Consider the following 25,600-nt stretch of genomic DNA (forward strand, 5'->3'; position numbering starts at 1 on the left):
CCCCACCCCCAGACTTCCCTCCCGGAGGCCCCTTCGCCTGCTCTCTCTCACTGTGACACGTTTCAGCAGAAGTTCTTAACCTGGCATCTGGGGATCCAGGGGCACGTGAATAGGGGCCTGAGGCCCCGGCAGTGGTATGCAGATTTGGTGTGTGCATCCTTGCACACTCATGCACATATGTGCATTTTCCCGGGGAGTATGTGTTACGCTTTCAAGAGATTCCAAAGGGTTCTGTGGCCCAGAAGATTCTGAGCCACACAATGTCTCACAAGAAAGCACCGCCAGCCCACAGGCCTGGTGCGGTGGCCGGCGGAGGTGGGGGCAGCCACGGAGAGCCCCCGGGGCAGCCCCACAGCGGCAGCACTGAGCTCTTGGAGGGCTTGCCCCCCAGACTGCCCCCACCTCTGGCCCCTGGCACTCAGGATCTTGGTCATTCTGAGCACCTGTTTGGCCCAAAAAAACATGGCTGAGAGGATTCCTGTTTGCATAGATCCCGTCTTCCGCAGGCAAGAGGAGAGCCTGGCTTTGGCAAGAAGGGCCCTCTGGCCACAGGTGTGTATGAGAGAGGGAGCAGGAGGTTGGGAAATGCCTTTCCTGCCTGAGGTTGCCATGCCTTGAAAGCCAGAGCAGAAACCAGAAATCCTGCCGCAGGGGCCTGCATGAGGCCCTGCGTCCCAGCTAGGGCTGTCTGGAACATTCGAGGAAGGCCAGCCCGCTCAGGCGCAGAGGGCCCAGCTCCTCCAAGTAAGGGCAACAATGTCAGGGAGGCCTGTGTGCCAGGATGGGCTCAGGGAGACCTGTGGGTGGGAGCCCAGGACCGTGGGGGTGGGAAGCAAGCAGCAGAGGGAGCTGGGGTCCCTGAGTCAGCCAGGAGAAGGCAGTGGGGGAGGTGGCTGGCAGCTCGGCAGCCAGGTCTCCTGCTCTCCCTCAGCCCCCATCACCTCCATCTGGACTGTGCACAGTGTGTCACCCCCCGCCCCGCCCCATCCTCCTTCCTAGCTATAGGGCTAAGGCAGGGAGGGGTGGGGCTGAGCCCGAGGCAGATGGGGGGGGGGTGGGAACCAGAGAGGAGGGTAAGGACGGCAGCGTGGAGGGGCAGGGGCAGCAGCTGCTGAGTCGCTGCCTGTCATCCGTATCCCCAGACCGGCTTTCTCGGCAAACATGTGCTGCCGAGGGGCAGCCTGTGTTCCGCCAGGCCCCTCGCAGAGGCAGCTGGTACGGGCAGCGGGCACCGCTGCTTCCTCCCCGGCCAGGCTCCTGCCATTTGCTGGCTGACAGGTGCTGGGGGTGGGGGGTGCCTTTAAGGCTCCTTGTTTTCAGTGCCTCCTGCTGCCCCCCCCCCCAGCTGGCCTTTGGAAGTAGTGGTCATGGGCTGCTGAGCAGGGAACTCAGGCTTCTTAGGAATGTGAGGCAGTGTCCCTGCACCTGCCCTCTCTCCCTGAGCCTCCTGCCTCCTTCCAGTCCCAGCAGCCGGGGCCTGAGGCTCCCAGCTGGGCCCCACAGCTCTGCCCTCCTTTCTTTCGCTTCCCACGTCACTTTATTTACACATTCAATTTTAATCATGCCTAAATAAGAAAATAAGCATCATCCTTGTGTAAAGTATTAGAGCTTACCAGGTCTCCCAGACATGCCCAGAACATTTAAATTTGGATATTGATGCATTTGCCATTTGGCCAAGGGAGGACAATGACCATCTATTTTTGCCATCATTTTATGAAAAGAGAGGGCATTGTAAGAGTTTGGAAAAGTAGGCAGCACAGAGTCCCGACAGCAAAGGCTTTCAAATGCACTCAGTTTGGCTTCACGAGAACCCCACTCCCTTAGCCTTTTTCTCCTTTGCCCCTGGCCAGCAGGATGGGGTGGCAGCAGTGACCGAAGAGCCACAAAGCTGCCTTCTTCTGTGATAACCGGCTCCATGACCACAAACAGGGGCAAAATGGGCCAAGCCGAGCAGTTGTAAAGGCTTCAGTGTCCTTTGTCCCAAATCAAAGGCCAGGGACAATAGCCAGGGCAGGCTGTGGTGCCGCCCGTCCCCAGCAGCCCCTCTGCACGGCCGGCAGAGCAGCCACTGACGTGGAAAGCAGAAACAGTTCACTGTCTGTTCACTGGGGACAGGTAACCGTGGCTGGCGCGTCGCCCTGGGGCCCCTTCTCTGGGGACAAGGAGCCCTGGCTGCACTCTGAGTCCTCCGGTTGTGAACAGAGCCTCCTCCAGCCTGAGAAGAAAACAGGGAGGCCTGAGCCGAGCCCTGGGGCCAGGGGGGAGGGGAGCAGGCCGGGACAAAGAGGGCTGGCCTCCCAGAGCCGCAGGGCTTGGCCTGTCCAGCTGCGTCTGTCACTCGGGTTTTTACACCGCGCCTGGGTGGCAGGCCGGCTCCAGCCCGTCCTCTCCCCCACTCCCGCCCCAGCCAAAGTAGCTTTGCTTTCATCTGCTTGTGCGTTGGGCTTCTGCCTTTACAAGTAAGATTGTGTGTTTTATTAAAGGTTGAAAAGCGCTCCCTGGGAGATTCTCCAAGGCCCTGTCCAGCGCATGAGGAGAGTGAATGTTTAACGGGCAGTTTGGGGAGCGTGTTCTGAACACAGAGGGATCTCTGTTTGCTTTCTTCCTGGGGGGTGCTTGCTCGCTCTCTCTCTCCCCCCTCCCTGCCTCTCTCTCCCTGCCTTGCAGCTCTCTCATTCCGCAGTTGTCTCTAATGGCCTCCGAGTTACAAGTGTACCTCACTCGAGATCTCTCCAAGACGCAGGGATGATCAGAACGAGTCCGTCTGGTAGAGGAGGCCCAAATGCACGGTGTTCAGAGTTGCAGGGGAAGTCTGCGAGTGACCCCCAAGTTTAGCTCTGGAACTCAGGGACGTGGAGATGTTGTCTACTTGGGGTGGAAGGGTGGTCATGTGAGAATCAGAGATAGATGATGGTCAGAAGACACTGAAATACGTGTCTCCAAGAAGAGACTGTTTTTCCAGGGTGGTGAGTTTCTTACCCCATAAGGCTTGGACCCAGCCCAGCAAGTTGGAAGAGACCCTCTTTGCTGACGTGTCCCCTTCATTGCCACCCCGCAGCCTTGCTCACCCATCTTCTGCCCTCCCCTGGGATGGCATGCCCCCTTCTCCATCCCTGCTGAGCTGAGCTATTAGCCCCATGGGTCACCTTCCCCTTTCTCCTTTCACTTGACCATCTATAATCCCAGACCATTCTTCACTTTCCTCCTGACTCCTTCCCCCGCTGGTGCCACCCAACCCCAGCTGGAGTCGCTCAGCATGTTGGTCATGTCCTTTTAAAGAGCAGATTCTAGACAGTAAAGCTCTCTGGAAGGTCAGTGCAGGGAAGGTCTCACGTGTTACTTAGTACTGTGCTTTACAAATAATACTATCCAGAGTCTTAGGCAAAGCCCTGGATGGGGCTCCCCACCACTCACCTCACGGTTGACCCAAGCAGCCCCCTTTAACCTGATTTACATAAGTATTCCATTTGAACAAAAAGTTCTACGGTTGAGAAAATTGGAGATCAATAGTCCCATTGTACAGATGGGAAAATGAAGGCACAGAGAGGAAAAGGCCGACAACTGAAGCCATGAGGGTCTTCAGCCACTCCCGGCCCAGAGCTCTTCAGGAAGCATGTTAATCACTAATCATTGCATGACTTACAGAGGCCCCACTTGCAAGTTTTCCTGCTACATAGCAGTGTCGGCATATTCCCCACATGCTGTGGGAGAATCAGTGTTGTAAACTGGGTCCTGTGCTGAATCAGAAGTCCCACTCTGGAGCCCCACTACAGACATCTGTCTTGCAAGTGGGTTTTGTCTGGCTACATTTTATTTTTAACTGTATATTTTTAATTGAATAACTTCCTGCATGAGTTGGGATAGTCTAGGTTATGCTGCAGTAACAAATCCCTGGGGCACCAGCAGCGTTTCCCAGCAGAGCATGATTTTGCTTTCCCAGTCCGTCTCCACAGTGGGTTGGCCGAGGACTCTGGTCCACAGAGGCACTCGGAGACCCAGGCTGACCATCTGGAAGCTGCACCAGTTGGGACATGTGGCTTTCTGGGTCACCATGGCAGAGAACAGGGTCACACACGGCTCGAAGGCACTAACCTGAGAGTGACACACCACCCTTCTTGTATGTGACATGTGACGTGCTAGTCACATGGCCCCACAGGGGGCTGAGGAACGTGAGCCATCACAGGTCATTCCCCTGGAAAGACTTCCGGGGGCAGTCAATGTCTCGGCCACAGCGTCCACCTTTACACAGAGAAATATAGCCCGCGCGCATCCAGACTTCTGGCTTCTCATGGCACTCCAGAGAAGGAATGTGTCCCCCAATTCCCCGTGGACTCCACTGACCAGTGGCTCAGCTGAGGCACTTCCCTGACCCCTGGAGACGTTTACATGTTTTATTCCAGCTGGATAGGCACGGCTCTGGGAACGTTGACTTTGGAGGACCCCGTGAGGCTTCTCAAAGTCATCCAATAATTTCACAGCCACCGTGGACCTCCTGCTGGGTGTCAGGCTCAGGTGTGGGGCTGGAAACAGGAGGTGAGCCAGAAAAGTCCTGTCCCTGGTGTGGAGGCCCACAGCTTCAACCTCCCCTCCCACCTACCCCCCCCCCCCCAGCTCCCTCACACACGGGTCAGGCCATGTAGACCCGGCACAGCCAGGAGCCCAGAGCAGGGCTGGACCGGAAAGGCGTCTCCCGATCCTGGAGGAGGTGGCTCTTGTGGCAGGGGTTCCGGTGGAGCCCACAGCAGAGTGTAGGGCAGGGAGGACAGGGAACAGCACCGTGAAGACCCGGAAGGAGGACAAAGCAGAAAGCCCGTTAGGAGAAATGAGGGCAGCTCAGGGAGGCTGGCGCTCAGAGCAGAGAGTGAGGAGGGTGGGAGAGAAGCTGGCTACAGAGGAGGCGAGAGAAAAAACCTCCTGCTGTTACTTCTGGGCAAATCTGGCCCTGCCACCATGAGCCTGCAGGAAGCAAGACACAGTTGTGCCATGGGCCCACAGAAGCCACGTGGAGTGAGAAAGCCAGATACTTTTCTTGGGCTGAAGCCAGCTCTGCGTGGAAGTGTGTGAGGAACTCCCCAGACAGGGAGCCTGGCTGATCACTTTTTCCACTGGAGACTGCGGAGCTGAGGAACTGAAACCCGGTTTTGAAATCCTGTTGCCCGACAACGAGGCCCCCGCACCCGGCCCCTGTGGTGCCTAACCCTGCGCCCTTGCAGGGTAGGGCCTCGCCGTGGCGACAGCCAGGGGCCTAACCTCTCTCTAGGCCATGTTCTGCCTCCCTCTAAACCCAGGCGGAGCGGAGGTATTTATAGGAGGATTCTGAGGTCTCCGAGAAGCCCACCTGTCTCAGTTCATCCCCCTTCTCCATGTTTCCCTGCTTCCAGAATCAAATGCTCATTCAGGCCTCATGCCATCACAGAAGGCAGGCTTGTCTTGTTTGTGGATGGTGTCAAACAGGTGGGAGGAGAGGGTGTTCGGCTGGTCAGAGTCAGGGCCAAAGGGGACGGAGCGCTCTGAGGACATTAATGCAACAGCAGTGGAACCTGACCTTGAACTCCCGGGAACAGGTGCACGCACACAGAGGTGGGGAAGACCTGACTGAGCCAGGTGTTTGTGAACAGACGTTGGGGTTTTGTGAAGGAGCCACTCTGCGATGTGAAGGACAAGCTGTGTGCCCTGTCTGGGCCATTTCCCAGTGTGACTTAACCCCTCGGAGTCCTAGCGGCAACTTGAGAGAAGAGGAGAGACAGGGCCACGACTGGGGAGAGAGAGAGGGAAGCTGTGGTTCCCTGCCCAACACATGGCGTGCCTGGAGAAGAGAGTTCTTGGCCAGAGTAAGTTGGAGAGGGAGAGAAGTAGAAATCTGTGCAGGGTAGCCACAAGCTAGAGAAAGCTCTAGTGGATTTCCCCGGGAGGGTTCAGCAGCTCCACAAAGCTTTCCAGGCTGTGAAGACACAGTTTCATGTGTGAATCGACTAGCAATCCTATAGGGCAGAGATCACCCCATTGCGTAGCTGAGAAAAGGCTGGAGGGTTTAAGTCATTGTGCAAGATTAATACAGGGAAGGGGTTAAGAGGCCAGAATCTAGGATCTAAATGCTTGTGCTCAAATACTGACTTTGCCATTGATTCGCTGGGAATCTTTGGCAAGGTACTCAACTTCTGTCCCTGTTTTCTCATCTATAAAATGGGAATAGGATAGTACTTACCTCATATTGTTGTTGTAAGGAGTCAATAAGATAACTCATAGAAATGCTCAACACAGTCTCCCGCATGTAGTGACCACAGTACCGATTAACCCATCACTAGGAGAGCTGGGCCAGGTGGGCTGGCTCCAGAGGCAGTGATGGGGCCACCAGCCTGGGCTCAATGGTAATGGAGGAGAAAGGCCCAGGGTGCTTTGGGGTTTGGAGGAGCAATGGAGGCAGAAACCATCCTTCAGGGTGTCCCGGCTGAGGGAAGAGAGCCTGTGGTCTGAAACATTTACGAGACTGATCCAGATCCCTCGGGATTATGGAGAGATTCTGGGAGAGGGGCTGACAGGGCGGGTCCTGGGAGCCAGCTAGCTCAGCGATTCTGACCATTCCCTCCCACCCACCAGGGGAGCTTGGCTGCCCCGGGAGGGTGTGGGGCCCCATTAAGTCCTCTGAGCCTGGTCCTTCAGCTGTGGCCACCTTGTGCCAAGGAGTGGAGGAAGTAGGGGTGCGGGCAGGATGGGAGGTGGGAAGTGAGGTTGAAGCCACAGGCTGGCACACCAGGGCTCTGGACATGGCACTGGCCAGCACTTCTCCAGGCTCACCTGTCTTTCTTCCTCTTCCTAGCAGGTAACTTCCGAGTCTGCAGACGAGAGGGGAAGATGAAGGAAGACTGTCCGCCCAGTTCTCATGTCCCCATCAGCGACTGCAAGTCCATCCTGAAGTAAGCCTCTGCGTCCAGGGAAGGGATCTTCTTGTGGCCACTCCCTGCCACAGACAGACTTTGGGTGGAGGGATTCTGGGCACCTATCATAGATAGGACGATGTGTCTGCCCCAGGGACACTGATGGGGGGCACTTCTCAAAGCCTGTCTCCTCAGAGATCAAGGATCTCTTTGGGATGTGGGTTTGACCCCTGCCTCCTCAGCCCCACAAACGCAGGAGAGGCATGCCAATGTCCGCTGTGACTCTGCACAGATGGCATTTAATTGATTCAAAAGCTAGAGAAATTCTAACATTCTTATCGTGTTAAGCAGTTCAGGGAGAAAAAAAGGGAAAAAAAACTCAATACAGGTTTGGAGTTTTTACTGAAAAAAAGTGTATTTTATTGATAATGATTTTTAGCTCTGCTTACTTTTAATTTTATTTACTATCTGTCTTACCATAAAAAGTGTTCAGAATACTTTTCCAAATTCATTTCTGAACTAAAGAAAAGTATATATTTTTAAATTTTATCTTGCATTTTGACTCCTGAGTCCAAATATTTTCTAAATTTGAGCAGCTCCTATCTGCCACGTTGAAGACAAGCCAGTCTCCTAGCTTTCACTGTCCTCCTTCCAGGGTCCTCCTCTCAGAGACCTAGGAAAACAGACGGCATTCCATGGCCAGGGCTGCCCACACCCTCATTTTCCTTGTTTAAATTTTATAATAAGAATAATATTAAATAGAACTTTGGGAAACATCATAATCATAAGCATAACATGATTAATTTCACGTATATGTGTCCTAACAAGTTCATGGTCGGCACTTACACACTTACGGGCACAGTGAACGTGCAACATTGACTCTTGCTGTGTTAACGGCGTCATGTTTATTGAATCACAGGCAAATCCCTTCCCCTGTCAGGCACCCTCGCCCCCACAACGGGCAGCACGCCCAACCACCAACGGCACATGTTGCTCATCCATACCCTGGGTCGCTCCAGGGTCAGCAAAGGCACTGCCTGAAGAGGTTCTAGAACTGTCCAGCAGGGGAGCTGCGAGCCACGGTGCTTGCCAAGCCCATGACGTATGGCTGGACAGGTAGAGAACACTCATTACAAAATAAAATAATGGATAAGATCTCATTAGTCATTTTTATATTGCTTCCATGTGGGCATGATACTATTTTAGATACACTGTGTCGTGAAATAAGATGCATTCTGAAAACGAATTTCCCCTGTTTTGTTTTCCTCTGGAATGTGACTACGAGAAGATTTAAAATGACATGCGTGGCTCGCATTTCTTATGTGCGGGCCTGCACGCACCTGCAGAGCCCCGCCGGGGTGCAGGGATTGTCTTCTGTCTGCCACGGCCCCTCTTTATTCCGGGGGCGGGGCGTTTGGGGCAGAGTGGCCTCCCTCAGACCTTCAGGATCTCCTCTCACAGCTGTCAGCGTCCCCTCTCGATCATACCTCCATAAAGGCGGGACGAGGAAGAGCCAGACTCCCCTCGTGGTGCCCCCACAGCAGCCACACCAGGCCCTTAGAGGAAGTAATATGGGGGAAAGAGCAAGAGTCTTTAAAAGGCTAATAATCCAATCTCAGGGGATTTATTGAGGAAGTGACTCAGAGGTGAAGTACAGGTAGATTGTCAGGAGCTCTCATCTGTGATAGTGAAAGTGTGCACACACAATTTGCACAACTACGTGGGCCGTCTGTGAGTTTCTCTTTGTCCTCTTCCCACCCCTACACCTTCCACAAGGGCTGACGTGGGAAACCTCTAGAAGACTGAAAGGCGTGTGTCTGATGGCAGAGTCTAGTCTCTGATTGTGTGTAGCTGGCAAGACATCTGTCATTATGCTCCAAAGCCCTGCCACGCCCCACGATTATGTGTGTCTTTACCTTTTCAGGTCGGAGCTCTTAAGCTTGCTAAAAACTTACAACTGCTACCATGAGGGCAGAAGCTTTCAGCTGAGACACCGAGAGGTAAGGCCCGTTTCTCTTCTTTATTCATAGGCCACCAGCTACCCTGGTTTGCTGAGGACAGTCCTGGTTTATACCTGTTATTCCAGGTTAGTGAGACCATTCCCTTCACTCTCAGAAGTGTCCCAGTTTGGGTGACGAATTATGAGGTCGCCCATCTTCTGAGTTAGAGACCAGGTTACCAGCAGCCAGGCCGTCTCCTTGGAGGTCCTGTAGGGGGTGCTGTGGGTCAGAGCATCCCCTCCACACTCAACAGGAGTTCAGAGCAGGTGGAAATAATCACCTGCGGGTCTCCCCCTTCCACCTGGGACTTTTGCCTAGGTGAACTGCCAGGGGACACCGGAATTTGCAATCTTCGAGACCGCACAGCCCGGTCCCTTCTCTGCCCGTCCCACAGCACAAATAAGGAACTCAACACGGGGCTCTGGTTTGCTGAAGGTCACAGGGCCAACAAGAAGTGAAAGCAGTCTCTGTGTTTGCCAGTCAGAATAAACATCAGAGGAAAGCCTTGAAATGGAGGAGAGCTCCGCAAAGGGTGCTCACAGGGCCAGGCAGGTCAGAATGTGAGAGGCCCGGCAGGCTTGGGGAGTGGAGGACGCGGGAGAGCACGTCCCGTCTGCAGACGCTGCTGGGCAAGAGCGGGGGCTGCAGATAGCCAGACTCTTTCTGATTTTTCAAAAGAAGTGTAGATATCTGGAATTTCATGTGGAATTTCCCAAACCTCAAAACACCATGAGGGCTAAACAAAACTCTTCCATGGGTGCAGTGCAGGCCAGGCCAGGCTACTGTCCCACGGCCCGGGAGCCTGGATGGGAGGGAAGCTGCTGGCGCGTGGTCCAGGCAGCACCGGGCTGCTGGGATGACCTGGAAGGGCACACGCCCCACACCGCACATCCCCTGGGCCCGCTCAGCCCCCTCGGCCTGCCCCGGGCTTCTTTCTGCAGAGCCGCTCTCTGACACCTGTCTCACCAGCCCACCGCAGCCCTGCTCCTCACTGCTGCCAGCTGGGCCCTGATGCCACAGCCCTGCTATCTCTGGTTTTGCTGTTTCTTTTCTTACCTGAGTGCCCGGCTGGTTTCACGTCCCCAGGCCACGCACAGGGTGCCACCCCAGCATGGGTGTTGGGTGACTAACCAGAAGGCACAGGCCCCGGCAAGCTGAGATGGGTCCTGAGCGCGAGCGTGCTGGGCAGTGTTGATCTAGGCTGCTGAGTGAGGAGTTGTTGTGCTGGAGGCGGGCCTGGGGTCCTCTGGCTGGGCCCCGTTCCCCAGCCCTGGGCCATTCTGTGATTGATCTAAGACTTGGCGGCTCTCAACCCATTGTCCCCCACACCAGCAGCCCTAAGGTCCCTGGGAACTGATGGGAAATGCAAATTCTTACGGCCCTCCTGCCCCCAGGCCTGCTGAATCAGAAACTTCTTCTGTTCCCATCTGTGTCTTAACAAGCCCTCCAGGGGATTGCGATGAAGGCCAAGTTTGAGAACTGCTCCTCTAAGAGCTTGGCCTTGGCCCTTGGGATTCCCCGTGACAATCCCCTCTGCGGGAACAGTCGTGTGGGGCGTAGGCTGGGAAGCCCCAAACCTATGCCTTGTGTTTGTGTGTGATGGGACAGTCCACGTGGAAAAGTGAGAGACCCCAAAAAGGGGAAGAGGAGTTCTCACCAGTCCCCTGTAGGAAGAAGTTAACGCCCCACAGACGGGGATTTTCCTGTTCTTAACCTAAAGAAGATATGAGGATCTGACTTGGTCTCCCTGGAGCCAAAAAGTACCTTTCAGGAAACTTCCGCAGCCTGAAGAGCCAAGGGGTGCCAGCGCAAGGGAGTATGCATTTGGGGGGGGGAGGTGACCGCCACCACAAAGGCACTGTAGGCCTGGGCAGCACAGAGGTCTGACGCTGAATGCATGACTGATTCCTGGACACCAGGTGCCTCCATGGCCCACCCACCACCCTGTGTTCAGGCCTCTGCGGTTTCTCCGAGTGCAGATCCGGGACCTCCGGGGGCCTTGGGGAACTCACCGTTCAGGCCCCTGCCGCAGGGCCCCAGGCTGGCCTCTCCTCAGGCACTGCGGGCCCTGAGGGCAGGGCAGACAGGCACCAGGCCCCACGTACTTTGCCCCTCTGTTATTTATTGTGATTCAAGAGCGGTGTGACATGGGAATGGCTATTTTCCAGACAAAGAGATTGAGGCTTTCAGAGTTTAAGTCTCTCCTGCAAGGTAACAACACTGCAGGAGGTGGAAGAGGCCAGCGTGGCTCCAAGACCTGAGCTCAGGCGTTTGTCACACAGCGACACCATGGCCAGCATGCGGCTTTGACAGGCCTCAAGGACGCAGGGAGCTGTTTGTCACCTTCAGTCACCAAGCTAGGGTGACTTCCAGCTGCGGAGGGGCTCAGCACCGCCTGTGCCCTCCCAGAGCCGTGTGGGGCTCCAGAAGAGACCACGCTCCCTGCTGTCACTAGGCCTCCCCCCGAGTGACGGTGGCCTGAGGGCTGAAGTTTGGGGACACCTCCTCCTGGTCTCTTCTGGGGTCCATAAAACGTGGCACGATGAAGTGTGTCAGGGAGCAGGGGCCACGCCCTGGGGCAAGTGTTCCCCTGCGAATTCTCCCCCAGCTTCCAAAGGGCAAGGGATTCCCCGTACTCACCGCCTCGATTGGAGGAGCCCAGGCACTAGCCTCCTGTATCGGAAACTTGGCCTTTGGGACACTTCTGCTTGTATTACAACGGAGAGCACGGGCAACCTGGAGCAGTCTGTGCCTTTTGAAGATAGCAAGGCATTTTCACCAGGCTGTTTGGTTGCTCCCAAGAAAAATGGAGCACCCAGAAATACCAGTGGGTAAATACATCACTGTGATGGAAAGTAGGAGCCTCCTGTTGGGCACCAGCGTGTGGCCCGGGAGGGGAGCCGGCCTCTCGTGCTCCCCCTGGTGGCCGTGAGCGCGCACCACGCCCAGTCCCCATGCTTGGTCCCAGGCTCCTGCACAGAGCAAGAAAGGGAAGGAGCATCCCCTCACTCAGGGTCTCTGCCTCTCCCAGGATGGAGAAAGTCAGGATCCCCTTCCCTCTTATAAGGGTCCCCCTTCCTTTAATGCCTGAAGGCAGGGATGACGGGCAGTTGACCGACCACTGGCCCCCGGCTGAGTACTCAGCGTGGATATGTTCCCTTGAGAGCTCCCAAGTGCTTCCCAGACTGCCCCCTGGTCAGGGCACTGCGTCCCTTCCCTACTCCAGGGGCGAGTGAGGACGAGACTGCTCTATAGGACCCCCATCACGGGGACTTTCTGCTAGGCTGTTCTGTCCCATGGGAAGCTTGGAATAATGCCAGAACCCCCTTCTTCCTGCCCTCTATTCAATTATTATTATTATTATCTTTTTTTTTTGGCACTTCCTGAAGGTGCCATTAGGTTCTTTTACATCAGGGGATGTGAGCAGAGGAGCCCAGAGCCCTGTCTGACCTCCCAAACATAGCCGTGTGGTTTTTGAGCGTGGGGGGAATTGGCCAACCTCATCCTAGTTGCCTCCTTCTGGCAGTTTCACACAGCTTCGCAGAAGGGGCTCAGTGAGGCCAGCCCAGCCCACGCGGTCACGGCCAGCACCGCTCCCAGGTCCGCGCCCCCCGCCGCCTTCTTGGTGTTCTGGCTAAAGGCTGCCCCGCACTTATTTGCCAACAGAGGTCAGAGACCTGCGGGTTTGGGCAGGCCAGAGACCCAGCAGATTGTGGCAGACGCAGGCATTCCTCTGCGCTGTTTCTACTCCATCCCCAAGGGCACGTGCCCCATTCCTCAACCCCTGCAGGCTGGGAAGGGCAGGGGTGGTGTCCCCGTTTTACAGATAAGGAGACTGAGTAAATTACTTGTCTGAAATGTTTAAATGTACGGTTTAAGTTCTGTCTTCCCACAAAATACACACAAAAGAGGGCAGATAAACATTTTTAAAGTGCAAAGCAACTTTAAAATAGAAAGAAAAAAAAGGAAAGGAAGAAGGAAGGAAGAAAATAGTTTGATAATCCTCAGAGCAAGGAGATGGAGGAAGCTGAAGCAGGGTGTGAGCTTGGTGGAGACCCCAGCTCTGTCCTCCTCTGCCCTCTGTCCCTTCCGCCCAGATCGGGGTCAGCCAGCTCTGACCTGGCCCGAGGGAACAGGCCTGATTCTTTTGAGTTCTCATGCCTCACCTGCCTCTCTGAGGAAGAGGAACCCCCCTCCCCTATTCCTCACCTTCATCTCCTTCCTTGCGAGATGCCTCTAGGCACTGGGGTTGGAGGACCCAGGGCTGGCTCAGACCTTAGGACCAGGGGAGTGAGGCCCTGGCCACTGGACTTGCCTGGGAGCAGGGCAGCGGGCCAACAGCCTGCACTTCGTCCCACAGCTTAGAAGCCCCCTGGGTGGAGGGAGGGATGGGGATGGTGGGGACAGGGCCACCTGGTCCTGTGGTTTGGCACCCCGCCAGCTGAGCTGGTGTGGGGTCTGTGTTGGCCTCAGCATAGGCAAAACTCTCCCAATGACACAACAGGACTTGTGAGCTAAAGCCTCGAAGATACCCCAGGTGCCGTCATGACAGGTTTCCCCCAAACTCAGCAGGTACATTTGGGGAAACCCCATGTTTTCTCTTGGGCTGCATGGAGCACAGGCTCTGAGGGTGGGGGCCAGGAGGCTGACCTGGGAGGGCGCAGGGCCTCGCTCTGAAGTCCCGGTGTGGCTGAGAGCTCCGCTTCTCATCGGCCACCGGCCTCACGTCCCTCCCTGTGAAACAACTGCACAGATGTGTATATAAGCCTGTGTGCGGGGTTATAATGTGTGCCCCATGATGAATGTGGCTTTTATCCCATTTACTCATCAGAACAGCCTAGAAAGTGGGTCCCTTTAATTACCCCCATTTTACCCACGAGGAAACCAATGAACAGAAATGTTAAGTAGCTTGCTCAAGGTGCCCAGCCAGCAAGGAACAGTGCAAGCAGGATCAGTAGCACCACATGCGGCCAGATAGGCTGTTCTCGCTCTTCATGGGGCCGGGGGTGTCTCGCTATGAAATGCCCAGGCAGCCCCTGCAGAAAGGTGTCTCCCTCTCAGAGACCTGGTGAGGAGGGTGGGGAGGTGCACAGACCAGCGTGCTCTGTACAGAAGCCTTTATTGGGGAGGGGTTAGAGCTCCTGGATCACTGGGAGGCGCAGATAGAGAGTTCTGAGGGTGCTGCTGGGGCGGGGGGCTGGGGGGGAGGCCACGGCCCCACAGAGTTGCCTGGAAGCCCAGGAGTCCTGGTGCCAGTCCCTTGAGGGTCTTGCCGGAGAGTGCCCCTGCACCCTGGCGTCCCAGAGTCTCCCTCTGGGGGTCCCTCGGGCCTTGCCACTGTCCATCTGTCTGTGTGGACCCCAGGAGTGCGCAGAGGAGCCAGTCCTCCTTGGTGGGTCCCGCCTACTCGGCTGCTTTTCCTGGGACTCCCCGAAGAGCCAGTCCAGGGGGTCGACAGTGCCGTCCCCGGGCGGTGCCGGCTGCTGACCACTGAAGCGGGTAGTAATGTCCTGTAGGGACTCAGCAGGGCAGCTCTTCTTGGAGGCCCGGGCCGGCCGGGGGTTTCTGCTGGGACGGGCCCCGGCTGTGGCCACGTCCAGCACTGACGTGGGCTGTGCCAGCTCACAAATGGACTTCACATAGTCATCCAGGCTGGGGGAGGCCGGGGGCTCCTGCCCGGGCTCCCCGGGCAGCATCTCCTCCAGGGTCTCCTGAATCGTGGGCAGGTGGGCCACGGGAAGCAGTAGCCGGGACCTCATGGCCGGCGGCGACTGGAAGCAGCGACCTGTTGATCAACAGAGGACTGGGGGTGAGGGTCTGCCATTCTGTCACCCCTCGTGTGTCCCCTCTCTCAGCTGAGGCTGCCTGGGTGATTCACGGGCCTGAGAGTGGAGTGAAGTCTGCAGACCCACGCCCAGGCTCGGACTCCTGGAGTCTTCCTTCCTGCTGACACTGAAAGCCACGTGCTCAAGAATCTACGTTACTGTTGTTAAGAACCCGTACAAATCAGAGAACCCGGCCTAACAGACTGGAGGCAGAGGGAGCCTGGGTGTGAAACCAGCCTCTGCTGCTTCCTGACCTGGGGACCATTGGCAAGCTCACCTCTCCAAGCCTTCCGCGACCGTCATCAAACAGGGTTGTAAATATCCCCTGGAAAGGGTGTTGTAAGAAACGCATGGAATGAAATCCCTCTAGGAATGCGAAGCCCTCCGCGGCCACTATCACTGCCATCCACTGCATGCCCTGGTCTCCGACCCACAGTGAGGCCCTGCATGTCCCCACCCTCAAAGTCCAACAAAACCTTTTTGTCGTTTCTCTAACCAGAAGGAAGTTGCTCTCTCTTACCTGTAGCTGACGGAAGCTGGGGATCACAGGGCTGCTGGATGAGCCAAGGAGGGTCCTTGGGAAGACCCAGGAAGCTCAGGGTGGAGGGTTGGGGGTCCAGCAGTCTGAGCCCGGTGTCCAGTGTGCAATGGCCAGGAGGTGGACGGTGAGCACGACGGTGGGGACGACAGGCCACTGTCCGGCGTGCAAGCCTCCCCGAGCTGTCCGGTGAACCTGGAGGCCTGGCAGCTGCTTTTATACTTCCCCACCGGCCATCAGTTATTGTCACGAGGGCCAAAAATAGCAGTACACAGGAAGGCTCTCAGAGGCAAACAGCCTGGCGGGCGGGGTTTGGCCCAGCCCGCAGCCTGGAGCTGTGGGAGGCTCTGGGGATGTTTACTCTCCCGGGCAGGGGAGGCGTGGCACCGCTCCTGCCCCCTCAGGCCCAGGGAGAGGTAAGGAGCCCCAGTGAGAAGGGACGTGTTCACTGGGACTCAGAGTCAGAGGACCCAGAGTGACTTCCCCACTTAAGGAAATGTGAGGCTGTGGGACCCACATTCCAGTCCTGCCCCGGCCCGCGTGCCCTTCCCCACCTGTACGGTGGGGAGCCTGCAGGTCCTTCTGCTCTGCCCTCAGTTTCCTCTGATTTGACCAGACACAGCTGCAGCCCGACAGGGCCTCCCCTCCACCCTGATGGGGCCAGGCTGAGGGACAGTGGAACAGTGGTTGGGGGGCAGCTTGGGGGCACATGTGCTGTCTGTGCAGGGACACGGGGCCTGAGTCACATCAGGCCAGCAGACCCCAGCGTCGCTGATCCCTGACCTCGGAGGCTGCAGCTTGGTTTCTGCCCCTTGCTCCCAGACCCAGAGCAATTCCTCCTATCTCCTTCACTGAGAGGTCTCCAGAGCCTTCCTATGGCATGTCTGAAGGCCCAGCCTCAGCGTGTCCGGCCGCACTGGCCCTGGCCCAGCGGCGCTGTCTTCTTCTGCCCCTCCGAGCACTAAATGCTCTCCTGACTCTCAGACCCGGGACTGTGACTGCTTGATCTCCCTCCACGCAGGGTCCGGCGTGGGGCTGGCAGGCAGTGGGGCTCTGTGAATGAGCTTGCCGGACTGTGTCGGATGGGGCGGGGGGGATCTCTCTCAGTGTGTTGACCTCTGACAGAGGTATCTGAGGCCAAGACAGAAAACAAAGAACCGAACCCCATTTTGGGGTTTCTTCCTGCCCCCTTTAACTCCAGTGAATCAATCCAGGCTTTCCTTTGCAGGGAGCGTTAGTTACCTGCCTGGGACTGTGTAATGTCAGTGGTTATCAAAAAGTGCTCTGTTTTTATTGTTGTTGTTTTCTTTTTTTAACAAAAAGTGCAAATTCATTGCAAAAGCTATGTGTATTTTTGATAACCTTGAACAGAGTGGAACTATTTTCTCTGTGGATAATAGGGTGTTATAAGCGATTACTAACTTACCATGAAATCGATCCTGCAGGACAGCTCTGTAAGCCCTTCCGGGGATACGAAGATGTTTCCACGAGGTCCCTTATTCTCACAAGGCTTTCAATGCCTATAAGGAGAAAGAAATGGAATTCGTGAATCTAAGGCAGTGTTCAGGATAGCAATGGGAGTATAGCACCCAGGGCCCAAAAATAAGATAACAATGGGAGAATGATGTTTCACGTTCATTGCCAAAAGGCTAGTATCGAAGCAGCTTGGGGGCAGGTAGCTGGGAGGACCACGGCTCTGGGGGCAGTGGGGCTGAGAAGGTATCAGATAGATGCTCTGAAAGCAGCCTGGCCAGGCACACGCGTGGGGCAATTTGGCTGGGCGCAGAGAGCCTGGAGGTGGTCACACATGGATAGGAACCTGAAAGAGGTCAGAAACAGAATCAAAGACCTGAAGGGTGGGAGGGGAAACTGGCTGAGGGTGCCTCCGGAGGGTTCTGTCTATTAGGACCTCAGGGCCTGGCAGGAGCACGGTAGCTGTGCTGTGTGCAGACCTTGGGAAATCAAGGCTGGTTGGGGACACAGTGAAAGCTGTTGTAGACACTCTGAGTGTTCATGCCAGGAGTGGAACGTGGGGGCTGGCAACGTGCAGGTAGTGAGAAAAGCAAGACCAGCCCTCGGGAGAGAAGGCAGCTTAGAGATCAGGGTGGGCCCAGCCCACTCGAGTGGCTCCTGTGACAGTTGGGAGCAGTATGGGGAGAAGGGTGAGGCTGAGACCCCGCTCCAAGGAGCAGCCACCCCTGCTCTGGTGGGCATGGAATCCAGTGCCCTCAGCACGTTTGCAGTAGGACCTGGTGACCGTGGGGCCCCTCCCCAGATGCAGTGTGGGGAGGGGTGGGGAAAGACAGCCCTGCCTAACACCAGTGTCACTGTGGACATGCTTCTCTGGAACGTGTTTCCTCACCCGTGTGGACGTGCTTGCTGGATAGCAGCTGGGTTCCTGTGGGACGCCTGACTCAGCCGTTCTGTCCCAGGCCATGCCCGTGACCAGACGTGAACTGAGCGGTAGAAGGGCATGCCTCAGGCTTCCTCTGGTCAGCCCCATGGCCTCACGCCCTGGAGCACATAGAGGCTCGTGTGCCTACACCCAAGGGAGGACGGGACCCCAAGGAGGAGAAGTGTGTTTGGGGCAAGAATGATCAGGGGAGTCCCATGGGGGAGAGGCTGGGCCTTAAGGGGACTCAGGGAAGGTGGGCAGTGACCCCTGAGGAGGGCTGCTCTGGGGAAAGAGGCTAACCTGTGTGGGTTCCCCACAGGAAGAAGGTGCTTTGATCATCGAGGGGCTTCTCAACATTGCTTGGGGACTGAGGCGACCTATCCGGCTCCAGATCCAGGACGACAGGGAGCGAGTGCACCTCTCCTCAGCCTCCTGGACACCCGGCCAGCCTGGCTGCCCCCTGTGAGTGCTGGGATGGCTGAGGCAGGGCCAGGTGGCTCCCTTGGCACCTGTTCAACATGAGCTTACTGTTTGGGGTCTCCAGGGGGTGGTGTCCTCAGCCTCGGGGCAAAGCCCTGCTCCCAAATGGGACACATGAGAGCACAAGCCAGCCTTATCCTCGTCACCCCGTGACTGCCTAAGCCCGTGGCCTCACCTGCCAACAGTGGTCTTTCTAGATGATGACCAAATCATCTCACTCTTGGAGAATATTCCAGACTCCCATCACCTCCGGTTGTGTTTCTCATACATTCACAGGAGCCGCCTTATCTATAAGGAAAGGAGCTGTGGCCAGGGAGCTTCCAGCATCCTGGGCAAAACAAACGTTTCTTAGCATCCCTGTTCTCCCTTAAAAATTCACACAAATGTAACCTCCTACTACTCTACTTTCATTTTAATACCAGAATTTGTTTTTATAAATTTATTAGCTCTTAATGTCAGACTTATTTTAATATCAGAAATATGTTTTAATCATGATGAAACCGTTTCCTACCTTACCGCTTAACAAACATCTGCCTCCTCCCCCCGACTCCCCCCAAAAAAGGGCAGTTAGCTGCTGAGTTTTACTTGCTTCTGCATGTAATGAAGCCTTCCAAGAGGCAAAAATTCAAAACATTTTCCCCTTCAAAAATTCAAGCAAAGTTGCTATTCTGAGGGCACGTAGCACCTTGGCACCCCCTGTGCACCCCATACAGACTTAGAGTAGAACGTTTGGAGCAGCTTCCTAGAAAGGCGACGGGTGTGACTCGTGAGTCCCCCTCCCCAGGGTAGAAGCAGCCGCAGGAGCAGTCAGGCCGCAGGAGCAGTCAGGCCGCAGGAGCAGTCAGGCCGCAGGGCCCGCCGAGGCCTCTCAGCCCGGTTCAGCTCTTCGCCTGCCCCTCCCTGGCTCCCGCAGGCCCTCATGGCCTTCCCCAGCCCGGCCCCAGCTTCCCGGGCTTGGACTCCGCCCTGCCCAGAGCCCAGAGGTTGGCCGCTCCAGCTTGCCCCTGCCTGACTCGCCCTCAGGCCTGAGGGAAGCCCGGAGAGCCCGCCCGGCACTGGGCCACAGACAGCGCCGCCGTCAGCGAGTCAGCGCGGGGCCCAGGAGCGCACGGGCGCAGGGCGTGTGTCCCTGTGTCTGCCGCGGGGACGAAGCTGCTCGGGTGTGCAGGGCACACTCCCTCTCCTTGCAGCAGACACTGTGGCAGTCCTCTGCCGCTCTTTAATCCTTGACATTAACTCGGTGTGGAGTAGAGCCTTACCTCGGCCAGCCCTGCTTCTCGCCCGTGTCCTGTCCACAGAGGCAGCCAGCCTCTTCGCTGCGACTTGAGCTCCTGTTTTCTGTCAGCAGCTCTCTGAGCACCTTGGCTGTCTTTTCAGAAAGGAGCCGCTTCTTCAGGATGGCAGGGTCCCTGCCCAGGAGCCAAGCGCTCAGACAACACACAGGGCCGAGAGTTCCAGAGACAGCTCAGGTAAGTGGGCCCTCAAGCTGCCTGAGACCCCAGCTCACTTGGCCGGGGTAGGAGAGGAGGGGCTCGGCTCCTGACCACCATCTCTGAGGAACAGCGTTGTGTTGGCGCGCCAGGCCGGCTCAGTCGGCCAAAGCGTCCAACGCTTGATTTTGGCTCGGGTCATGGTCGCAGGGTTGTGAGACTGAGCCCTGAGTTGGGCTCCATGCTGGGCGTGGAGGCTGCTGGGGATTCTCTGTCTCTCCCTCTGCCCCTGCCCCTCCCCCCTTGCTGTCTGTCTCCGTCTCTAAGAAGAAAAGAGAAAAGAAAGACCAGCTGCGTGGAGGAGCACAGAGCGGCTGTATTGTCTTCACGCCCTTGCTAAACACCTCCTCGGGACAAGACACGCTCCTCTGCTCCTCACTTAAGAAAAGGAAGCAGAGGTGACATCGTTGGACGTAATTTGCCTGAGTCCCCTGCTTTATAGAAAGGAGAGAACAGCAGCAGCAGGCATGGCTCCCTCCTGGCCCTGCGGGCCTCTAGGACGCGTCTTCCTCACACTCTGGAGCCCAGACGGCTCATCTTTGCGTCCTCCCCTCACACTCAGTGGGGGCTCAGAGGACAGGGCGGGGCGGCCCAACACCTGCCCTGGGCGCCCAGAGACGGAGGCCCAGGCCGCGGGCATACGGCGTGGTGGCCCAGGTGATCCTGTCTGGGGGTCGGCTCTCCCGTCTGCGAAGTGGGCATCAGCCACGCTAGACGGCAGCCACTGTCACGGGCACAGCACCCGCAGTCCCGTCTGCTGCAGGAGGCATGACCTCAGAGCTCCCGCGACCCGGCCCACGCGCCTCACGACCGCAGCCCACAGCAGGGCTCTGGCCCCTTCGCTCCAGCCCGGACTGACCTTCTCACCCGTCCTCACCGCAGAGCCCCTGGAGGAGGACGAGGAGACCCCCCAGCTGATGCGGACCAAGAGCGACGCAGCCTGCGTGATCCAGAGGAGGCCCCGGGCCCGCGCGCCCGGCGAGGCCCAGAGGATCCGGCGACATCGCTTCTCCATCAACGGGCACTTCTACAACCACAAGGTGAGGTTCCAGCCCGGCCTCTCCCCGGGGCCCTGAAGCCGAGGCCGCAGGGAGGCGGCCCCAAGCCCGGGACAGCTGCTGGGCCTTCTGAAGGCCAGGCGGCGCCCTGGTTTGTCAGCGTTCGCCGGGCCGCGGCCCTGCGTGCTGGCCCGCTCCTGTCTGCGTCCTCGCGGAGACAGGGGCTCGGAGGAGAAATGGCCGACAAAGTCGCAGCAAAGTAACATTCCCCCCCCAAAAAAATCCACATTCTAGCTGGTGACCCCAAAGCCTGTTTTGGGTTTGTTGGTGGTGTTTTGTTTTGTTTTGTTTTGTTTGTTTTGTTTTGTTTTGTTTTGTTTACCACATACTCACTGTCAATCCATTTTCATAAGTTGTATGGATCTTTGGAAAGTAATGCCAAATTTATGTCTAATTAGGCAATTTTCTCTGAGGTTTCCACCCGAGCTCAACTGATGGTTTCACGGGAACACGATGTGCTGCTGGCCTTCCCCCTGGGTAGCTTAAGCCCTAGGTTGAGGTGTGCCCAGGGGCACGTGTTTCTGGGCCCCAGAGAACCCGCACTGCTCCTGGTTCCCAGCACTTAGCCTTTTGTCCGAGTATGTATTGTACTGACCTGAGGAAAAGATCTCCCTCCCCAGATGACATCAGTCCCTAAACAAACCAAACTGTAAAAGGAGAAGTTGATTGTTTCTATAAATGGCATGAGTGGCAGTTTGGGTGAGGCCGTGGATGGAGTGTCCTGTAACAGGGCCACATCCTGCAGCGCTGGGAAATGGGGGCAGAGGTTTCCAGTAGAAGCAGCTGCCCGTCTTGATAGGCGATGACTCACGGGACGGGGAGGGGGCCTGGCAAAGGCAGCTCTCAGGGTCAGATCTGAAGAACAGTTGCACAGGTTAGGTCTGCGAGGGGCCGTTCCAGTGCTCTGGAGTACCCTGGACTTTGGGGTGAAGAATTCATCAAGGCAAGCAGAAGGGACCCTGCCTTACTAACAGGACCCCCTCCCCCCCACTCTGGTCTGGGTCTGCAATAAGTGTTCATGGGTGACACTAGGTTATCCTTGCGACGTGCACGGAAACCCAGGACTATTTGAGAATAGTTTCCCGAGAGGGTGTAGGGTTGAAGTTAAGCAGAGATTAAGGATGGTTTAGATTAGCCAAAGGACCGACGATCTGACTTGAATATTCTTTAAATCTTGTTCCAAAGGGGTTTAGTCTGTAAAGTGTTCAGTAAGTATATTAGCCATGTATATGCTATTTTGAGGAATTATTCAAAAATTTTTAAAAGAATATTTGCATGGGTTTAGGCTCTTCGTATTTCTACATTCCTAAAAAAGGAAGCTTTTGATCCATGACTCAAGGTAACAAATAGCAGGGTTTATCTCTAGCACATTCACCCTCTCCGCTAAGGGAATCATTCATTTCTAAGAGGTGCACCTGGCACATTAAACGTTATTGTCGTCATTGCAAATGTCCCAGAGACATGGAGATGTCTGAGCGGTCTGTAGCCTTTGAAATGAACAGAAACGAACAGTGAGGGCTTTTATCGGAGCCTTTCGTGTCCATGGGAGCCCCCCTGGCAAGAAGGGCTCCTCAACCCACTAGCCTGCATTCCAGTCTGGGCAGCTCTTTCTCCCAGTAAAAGAAGGTGGGTTCATTCTTCCAGGCAAACTGACTAACTTCCAGGACGGGAACTAGTACCTTAGGCGTGTTGGACAGTTGAGTCCCATCTCCTGGCCGAGTAAGGGGCTCCTTCTCTCTCCCTTACTTGCAATCCATTTGGAATCAGTGTTCTGAGAAATCAGGTGACAAAGTACTTGAGTCACAGGCAACAAGTAAAATAAAAACAAAAACACCTAGAATTGACTTCCAGACGTTGTTATTCTGGATTTATTTCTTAGAACGGCACACCATTACTTCACTCAATCATTTTCCCAAACTATTCTGATTCACAGCAGTGCTGGCATGACTTCCAGACTCAGTGAAACTTGGTACCTGTCCCATTGTTTTGTCCTGGCTGTTAGATTCAAATGTGTTCTACTGGAGAGAAACCATTGTGGTTAGAGATGGCAAAGTAGCTATAGGACCTTTGTTACTACTTGGAGCTGGTCAGTATCATCTTGAGATAAGGCTCCAGGCAGAAGAAACACTAATGATGTCTTGTTGACAAGACCTTTCTTCTCCTTAAAAGAGCCTGACTCCTCTATTCCATATTTCTTGGGGACTGGAAGCCTAGTCTGGCTTTCTGTGTAACCCAGAGTCATTCTGCATGTCAACTATGAAGGAAGCAGGTCTGGGTTTGAGCCTGACTCTGGTACTTGGGGACACTGAGCAAGTCTTTCATATCCCTGAGCCCCAGTTACATCCCTGGGAAAGCAGAGCTAGGACCATAGAGGAGGAATGTGTAAATTTGAATTTGGTTTTGGAAAGCAAGGAAGAGCTCACCTCAGGGAAGTGAGACTCACAGGGAGGTTCCAGTGCCATGGGGGTAAAGCATGGGGTTTCCAATGGCTCTGCCCTTTTTAGATGGGTGACCGTGACAAGCTACAAGTCTCTCCAAGACTCTGTGTCCTTTTTTAAAAGGAGTACTAGTGACAGGTACTTCAAAAAGCTGTTGTAAGGATTAAATCAAAGATTTTAGGTGAAATGCTTAGCAGGTCTATAACCCGGCTAGTGCTCATTGAGGACTTATTAAGCCTCAGGCGATGCCCCGGTTGACTATATATATGGTGTCTCACAGGCAAAGGCAAGATACCTGCAGGAGTATAATGGGACCCCCAAACTATGAAGAGCTTGTGTGGCTGGACCACAGGGCATTATGGAGAGAATCAGTGTATCACGCGTGCAAACAGTGAGAGGAGGAAACAATGGTATTCTTTAGGCTATGGGAAGCCTTCAGATACTTCTAACTAGACCTATGCCAGAAGACAGTACTTCTCAAATTGTACTATGTGGAGAGAATCACCTGGTGGTTTCCTCAAAATGCAGACTCTGATTCAGGAGTCTGGGGCTGGGAGCCAAGACCCTGTGCTAATACAGCTGGTCCAGAACACACTTGGAGTTGCAAGGTTTTTGAAAGGTTGTTCCTTTGGGCGGCAACATGGAGAATGGATGGAAAGCGCAGAGATTGGAAGGGGAGAGGTGGGACACTGATGCAGTGTAAACTGAGAACCTCTACCACTGGCAGAATGGGGAGGAGCACACAGATTCCAGAACTTTCAGTCTTAGAATCAACAGACACTTGGCAATTTGAGCCAAAGAAAGAGTGAGCAGGAGACTGGTTCCCTCACCCCCTGTGAAGTACTTCCATGGGCCTGGCCCCTAGGGTCAGAGAGCTGGCCCTGATAGCTCTGGAGGCGTCTTTCTTACAGGCCTCTGTAAGACGGGAGCTGCTACAGCTTCCCCAAGTGCACCACATGTGGGCACAGCTGTGTGGGGATCTGTGACTAGACAGACACAGGTTTTTCCAGAGCCCAGGTCCACCTGTCGCTCCAGACCATTTGGCTGACAGTGTGCCCAGACCCTGCGTGATGTCAGCTCCGTGTCAGCTCTGAACTGCCCACCTCCCCCTGCAGACCTCGGTGTTTACTCCTGCCTATGGGTCCGTGACCAACGTGAGGGTCAACAGCACCATGACCACCGTGCGCGTGCTCACCCTGCTGCTGAACAAGTTCCGAGTGAGTCTGGCCATGAACGGCCTTGCCCCGGGATGCTGGTGGTTTGCGGTCCTGTTGGGGGAGCTGGCCAAGACTGGGGAAGCTGCCTACGGTTCCTGGGTAGAAGGTCTAGAAGAGTTTCCTCTGCTGACGCGGTGTCCCTGGGATTTTAAGCAGAGAGAGGGGAGGATCCTTGGGCACTTCTGTGTGCAGCACTGGGGGTGTGGTTCCTGCCAGGGATCCCTTCCTGTCTCATCTCATAAAGCCCTGGTCTGACTTCCTGTCACTGCCCGCACAGGTGGAAAACGGCCCCAGTGAGTTTGCGCTCTACATTGTTCATGAGTCTGGGGGTAAGTGTCTGCCTGTGCTTCCAGATCATAAAAACCAAAGTCTCTGTCCATTTGGCAAGCTCACTGACCATGCTCCTTCTCTGAGGGCCACCGTGAATGCTCTCCCGGGCCCAAACCCAGGCACACTCGCTGCCCCTTTCAGAATCCCGCCAAACCCACAAGGGAAGCCACTGTCTTTGACTTCACTCCGTTGGGAGGGGCTGGGGATGCACATCACGGGCTGTGAGCCGGAGCTGAAGCCCCTCGACCCCTGAGAGCTGTTGTAGAACCCACCTGTCCCTCTGTGCAGGGTTCTGCTTCTCAGGAACTGAGCAGCCTGGCCTCCCCGTGTCCACTCTCCCCTGTCTCCTACTCCCTGGGCTCCTGTTCCTCTCTGACCTGTCTTTGCTGAATGTCACAATCACACATCATTCAGGGAAACCTTCTCTTCAAGGTCTGAGAAGGCTCCCGGGCCCCCTGGACATCCATTTTCTACCACATTCCCATCCCGGAACAAAGAGGGGCAATCCTAATGCCCCACGAATTTTGTAAATGGCCTTCTTTTTCAGAGCGAACAAAATTAAAAGACTGTGAGTACCCACTGATTTCCAGAATCCTGCATGGGCCATGTGAGAAGATCGCCAGGATATTCCTGATGGAAGCCGACCTGGGCGAGGAAGTTCCCCACGATGTGAGTCAGGGCTGAGGCTCAGGGAGGCCTGCTCCTGAGGGAGGGGCTGGATGACGGCATCGGGGACTCCCCAGGGCTCTGGAGGTGAGCTTGGCCAGAGCCCTCTGGAGCGATGTCTCACACAGCAGTCCTGAAGGGCCCCAGGCCCAGCACAGTGAGGGCTGCAGCCTCCCTCCTCCTGTCAGTCAGTGCCCCCCAGCTCCAGCAGCTGGCCTAGGGAAAACGGAAGTGGGGTCCTAAAAACCACTGCCTGTGCTTTCCCCTCAGGCAGGCAGAAACTTTTCC

The 25,600-nt window shown here is 55.7% G+C and overlaps 2 protein-coding genes across 7 annotated transcripts in view; one reads left to right on the forward strand and one right to left on the reverse strand.

The window, feature by feature from the left end:
* The window catches only part of RASSF4 (Ras association domain family member 4), a 31,581-nt gene that overhangs the window by 2,480 nt on the left and 3,501 nt on the right, over positions 1-25,600 (forward strand). For 2 of the 6 annotated variants that reach the window (XM_026481578.4, XM_057308477.1), the window contains exons 2-9: positions 6,821-6,914; positions 8,800-8,875; positions 17,953-18,095; positions 19,491-19,582; positions 20,486-20,643; positions 24,215-24,316; positions 24,594-24,645; positions 25,194-25,315. In XM_026481578.4, coding sequence (XP_026337363.2) covers positions 6,853-6,914; positions 8,800-8,875; positions 17,953-18,095; positions 19,491-19,582; positions 20,486-20,643; positions 24,215-24,316; positions 24,594-24,645; positions 25,194-25,315 — 807 coding nt within the window. In that variant the 5' untranslated portion in view covers positions 6,821-6,852. Of the gene's footprint in view, positions 1-5,501; positions 5,832-6,817; positions 6,915-8,799; positions 8,876-17,249; positions 17,815-17,952; positions 18,096-19,490; positions 19,583-20,485; positions 20,644-24,214; positions 24,317-24,593; positions 24,646-25,193; positions 25,316-25,600 lie in introns of those variants that run through there. The other 4 variants (XM_026481576.4, XM_057308474.1, XM_057308476.1 and 1 more) reach the window with 4 other exon arrangements.
* DEPP1 (DEPP autophagy regulator 1) lies at positions 12,720-15,320 on the reverse strand. The gene is made up of 2 exons (XM_026481583.4): positions 15,221-15,320; positions 12,720-14,660 (listed from the first exon to the last, which is right to left on the reverse strand). Exon 2 carries the CDS (start codon positions 14,632-14,634, stop codon positions 14,008-14,010), a length of 627 nt encoding a protein of 208 aa, XP_026337368.2. The 5' UTR covers positions 14,635-14,660; positions 15,221-15,320; the 3' UTR covers positions 12,720-14,007.

Source organism: Ursus arctos, unplaced genomic scaffold (assembly GCF_023065955.2).
Source record: "Ursus arctos isolate Adak ecotype North America unplaced genomic scaffold, UrsArc2.0 scaffold_7, whole genome shotgun sequence".
NCBI classification, from domain to species: Eukaryota; Metazoa; Chordata; class Mammalia; order Carnivora; family Ursidae; genus Ursus; species Ursus arctos.

What these genes read in the sequence shown, in the direction of transcription:
- DEPP1 (XM_026481583.4), bottom strand. Translation starts at nt 14,634, where the DNA reads ATGAGGTCCCGGCTACTGCTTCCCGTGGCCCACCTGCCCACGATTCAG.